General features: G+C 35.0%; 1 protein-coding gene across 4 annotated transcripts in view; it reads right to left on the reverse strand.

The window, feature by feature from the left end:
• The window catches only part of map2k4a (mitogen-activated protein kinase kinase 4a), a 20,746-nt gene that overhangs the window by 3,719 nt on the left and 11,987 nt on the right, over positions 1 to 5,040 (reverse strand). For all 4 annotated transcript variants that reach the window (XM_016573735.1, XM_016573734.1, XM_016573733.1 and 1 more), the window contains 7 exons: positions 4,471 to 4,590; positions 4,269 to 4,388; positions 4,132 to 4,183; positions 3,840 to 3,967; positions 1,061 to 1,138; positions 800 to 948; positions 511 to 556 (listed from right to left, as the gene is read on the reverse strand). In XM_016573735.1, the coding sequence (XP_016429221.1) occupies positions 511 to 556; positions 800 to 948; positions 1,061 to 1,138; positions 3,840 to 3,967; positions 4,132 to 4,183; positions 4,269 to 4,388; positions 4,471 to 4,590 (693 nt within the window). The remainder of the gene's footprint in view (positions 1 to 510; positions 557 to 799; positions 949 to 1,060; positions 1,139 to 3,839; positions 3,968 to 4,131; positions 4,184 to 4,268; positions 4,389 to 4,470; positions 4,591 to 5,040) is intronic.

The raw sequence follows: 5,040 nt of genomic DNA on the forward strand, positions 1-5,040 counted from the left end.
ACCACAATATTTTCTTATTATTGAATTGTTGTAAATAAATATCACATTTGGAACTGGTCAGTGCTCAAAAAATGATGGGAAATCACTTCATGTAGCCCCAAGAGTGATTACTGATAAACTGTCTGAAAAAAAGACAGATTTTAGAGAAGAAAGAAATCACCCACTGACTTTCAAAGTTGCTAACGACTTTCTACTTCGAGGATCTTGATAGAAATGTAGTGGAGTGAAAAGTACAGTATTTGTCTTTCAAATGTAGTGAAGTTAAAGTCATAAGTTCCCAGAAAAAATAATACTCAAGTAAAGTACAGATACTCAAAAAGTGTACTTAAGTACAATACTCAAGTAAATGTACTTAGTTACTGTCCGCCTCTGCTGATATGCCCAGGTTTTCCATTACAGTAGGAACTCTCATTCAAACTCAACGTCAACAACCCTTTTATTATCATGAAAAGATAGAAAAGCATTCAGAAAGTGCTGAACGTGTGGCTTCAACAGGAAACAGGGACTCACCAGAAGCTCTTTGTACTTTGGCCTTTTTGACTCATCCTTTGTAAGGCTGTTAGAAACAAAAACAAAAATTCAAAGATTTAATTAAAGCCCTTGAGAGTCAACTTGAGCTCTTGCAGTTGCTGTGAATGAGCAGCAGGAGGCGTCGTGTGCATTATGTGGTCGCACAATAAATCTGAGTAATGACTTCCCTTGAGCTGAGTCAGCAAGCTCTCAGAAAGAGGAAACGCTGGAGATCACAGTGTGTGTGTGTGTGTCTGTGTGTGTGTGTGTGTCTGTGTGTGTGTCTCACCACAGGTTGACGAAGTTGATAAATTTGGGGGAGAACTGTCTCTCCTCTGAGCTGCTGAGCTGTGGCGGGTCGCCCTTCACCACCTGCGTCAGCTGATCGAACACACTGTTCCACTTCGGGTAGGGGAACCGTCCCGTGGCCAGTTCATACTGAAACAGCATTGCAGCAGTATAACACACAAAAAGCAGACAGAAATCACTTTTTTAATATCACACAGACGTTCCCTTTGAGGTCACGTGACCTATCACACATCATCCTCACCAGTGTGATTCCCAAACTCCAGACGTCTGAGCGCACATCATAACCCTGTTTGGAAGCGCTGGGGTCTATCCTCTCCGGCTGAGAGACACAAACACACAGAGTCAATCATGCAGACATGACATTAATTCATAAAGAATAAATACATTTTGCAGCTCTTAATTTGGCATGAAGTATGCATGCAATTCTAAAGAACAATTACTATTATTAATGATGATGATGATTAGTTAATTATGTTGTTTTTTTATGAATAAATGTTTTTATATCTGTAAATTAATAAATATTTTTATATAAATTATTTAAAAAAAAATTTTTTTAAATGTTGTTGTTGTTTTTTAATCTAAAAATGTTACAAAAAGAGACCAAAAATAACACTGTTATAAATTTAAGATAAATAAAAAAATAAATATAAGAAATAATGTACTCCAATTTTTGGAATGGGTTTTTCTGCTGAAGCACTGGCAGGAAAAAAAATAATATTAAACAAACAAAAAAAATCCCTATATTAAGCAAGAAGTTTAATAAAATGAAAATTAGATAATGTTTGTTTCACTCAGAAATACCTCACACTGCTGGGGTTAAATGCATTGTAAAAGCTGAATATTTCATGACATCAAAATGGACTATTTACTTTCTTTAATTTTGCTGCTCTTATTTTAGCATTTAGCATCAGAGCATGTTATTCTAAAGAAAACAAATGTAATATTTATTATTATTATTATTATTACTTATTCATTTTATTAATAAAAGTTAATAATTTCCTAGTGCATGTTATTCAAAGAAAAAAAAATAGAATTAATATTATTATTAGTTATTGTTTTTTTATTTTATTTTATTAATAAAAAAATACCAATTTCCCCCATTTCTGAATCATTTTCCTGTTTCAATCAGAAATGCCTCACACTTTTGAGGGTACATGTGTTGCGAATGCTGTTTAATGTTTCATTGTCAAAACTATTTTCATTGTCAAGACTATTTCATTTATTACATTTTGATGCTCTTTTGGCATGAATCAGCAGTGCATTTATTCTAAAGACCAAAAAACAAAAATCTAATTTCTATTACTATTAAAAAAAAAAAAAAAAAACATTTCCTGAATCAAATTTTCTGCTGAAACGCTGGCAGGAAAAATGTTTTATGCTGACATATACAGTAAAGTCAAGTACAGTCCTACATCACTTACTGCTGAATATTGTAATTCACTCAGAACTACATCAGATTTCTGAGGTTAGCTGTGCTGAAAATGCTGTTTCATGCTTCACTTTTTCAACTGGCATAGTTTTAGAAACCCTAAGATCATGGGTTCATTTCTCAGGACACACACACTGATTAAATGTCTTGCTCTGGATAAATACATAAACGTGAATTGCAAGAGTGCAGCAGAGTGTCTGCTCAGATCCGGCTGCTTTACAGACCGAAACATGACCAGATGTTCAGATGTTCTCCTGTCACACACTTCCGTCCAGACAGCAGCAGGAGTGTGTGTGTGTGTGTGTCTCTGATGCTGACAGACTGCTGATGTCATAATGCAGTGTGAGGAGACTCCGGGGATGATGATGAGATCATGGCTCAGATTAGAGTATGACATCATCAGCAGCAACAGAGCCACTGCAGAGCTGAGCTTCATTCACAGACACTCCTGCAGTTACATCATTCTACAGCGCACACTCGGCTTCAAAAAGGACGAGAGGAAATTACAGTTTTTATTTCTGTAATTAAATTTTTTGGCCAATAATTATGAAAATTATAAAAATAAATAAATACATTAAAAAAATAATCATCTAAAAATGTTACAAAAAGTGACCAAAAACAGCAATGTTACCATTTTTTTTTTATAACACTCATTGTAGCAAAACAAATTCTGTCTGCATCAATGCATGTCCAAAAAACATTGTTATAAAAACATTATAATATGGAATAAAAAATGTTTTAACATGCATATGTATTAAGTTTCTTTATTATATATTTATGTTTATCTAAATAATATCTTAATAATAATATAAAGTGTGTATGTATACATAGAAAGTATAGAACATTTAATATATATATACAGGTACATCTCAAAAAATTTTCATATCATGAAAAAGGTCAATATTTTTTGTCACTCATTTCAGAATGTGAAACCCATATATTATATAGATTCATTACACAGAGTGAAATATTTCAAGCCTTTATTTCTTGAAATTTTGATGATTATGGCTTACAGATAATGAAAACCCAAAATTCAGTGTCTCAGAAAATTAGAATATCACATAAGACACACACACATACTTTTATTCAGCAACGATGCACAAAATTGTTCAAAAACGACATTAATGACATTTATGATGTAACAAAAGGTCTCTATTTAAAAAAAAAAAAAAATTATGCTCTTTTGAACTTTCTATTCATCAATGAATCCTTAAAGATCAGTTTCCACAAAAATATGAAGCAGCACAACTGTTTTCAACATTGCTAATAATCAGAAATGTTTCTTGAGCAGCAAATCAGCATATTAGAATGACTTCTCAAGGATCATGTGACACTGAAGACTGGAGTAATGATGCTGAAAATTCAGCTGCGCATCACAGGAATAAATTACATTTTAATATATACTGACATAGAAAACAGTTATTTTAAATTGTAATAATATTTCACAGTTTTAACTGTATTTATGATCAAATAAATGCAGCTTTGGTGAGCAGAAGAAACGTTCATGTTCCAAAACATTTAAAAAATCTTACCGACCTCAGAATTTGAACGGTAGTGTACATTTATGAATATATAAATGAATGAATCTCACTGCCATATACGGTCTGCAGCCTGCGTCTCTGGTTTTGGCGATGGAGTCGACCAACTGCCCGCTGATGCCAAAATCACACAGCTTAATGTTGCCTTTCCGGTCCAGGAGGATATTTGATGGCTTTATGTCTGCAGAAAGACCAGGAAAGAGCTTCAGTCCGAGTAAAACAGAACTCATTCATACCCAAACCCACTTATACCTCCTCAACAAAAACATGCAAACAGAAATAAACCGATAGAGGTCAGAAATGAAAGACTTCTATAAGACGCCATTATAATTCTGCCTCTCTTACCTCTGTGAATAATTTTCAAGTTTTCTTTTAAGTGGTTAAGTGCTTTCACAGTCTGAAACGACATCGAGAACAGAGAGCATGATAATGAAAGCATCACTCAGTAAACGCCAAAAAAAAATGAACGGATGACAACTCACAGCTAATGTGATTTTCCCTAAAATCTCCTCTGGAATCACTTCGTCTAAAGAGGAATAAACGTATTTGTAGAATTTATCGAAGGAGGTAGACATGAGCTCCATGCATATCCAGCAATCCCCCTGAACGAGAAACAGACCGAACAAAGGTCATGAATCAGAAAGACTCTCAGAATACGAGACGGCATGCCAAAAACGGCCAGACCTCTCTGAAAAGAGCCCCGTAAAACTGGACGATGTAGGGACAGTCGCTGCTCCTCATGACCACATCCAGATCCATCAGCAGCTGCTTCTGTTCGCGCTCGTCTACCGTCGACCGGATACGCTGTCACACAAACACACAGACAGAGTCATGACTGTCAGCTAGGGATGTAACGATTAACCGCGAGCCGGTTGAAAATCGATTCAAATAGTGACGATTCAAATCGGCTGAGATGCTAAACAAATCGCGATTCAATTATGGGTAGGAGTTTATATGAATGTTTGTCTGAGGGGAACTGACTGTCTTTAGAAAAGTTTAGATGGTATTTTTATTTTTCCTCTTGCCTCTGTATAAAGCATATTAAAGTTAATAAGTGCAGCGCTGCTTTGCTTACAGCGGTAACCAAGGAAATGCTTTAAGCGCCACCTGCTGGCAGAGAGTGAATCTGCGTCTCATTCAGCTCGTCTGCTGTTTCGGTTTCATGCAGATATTTTTTATGTCACAAAACTGAAGTCAGACCATTCTGTTTTTGCTTCAGATTTCGAAATTATACAATCTAATTTAGATTAAAAA

This window comes from Sinocyclocheilus rhinocerous, unplaced genomic scaffold (assembly GCF_001515625.1).
Source record: "Sinocyclocheilus rhinocerous isolate Xijiao unplaced genomic scaffold, SAMN03320098_v1.1 scaffold593, whole genome shotgun sequence".
NCBI classification, from domain to species: domain Eukaryota; kingdom Metazoa; phylum Chordata; class Actinopteri; order Cypriniformes; family Cyprinidae; genus Sinocyclocheilus; species Sinocyclocheilus rhinocerous.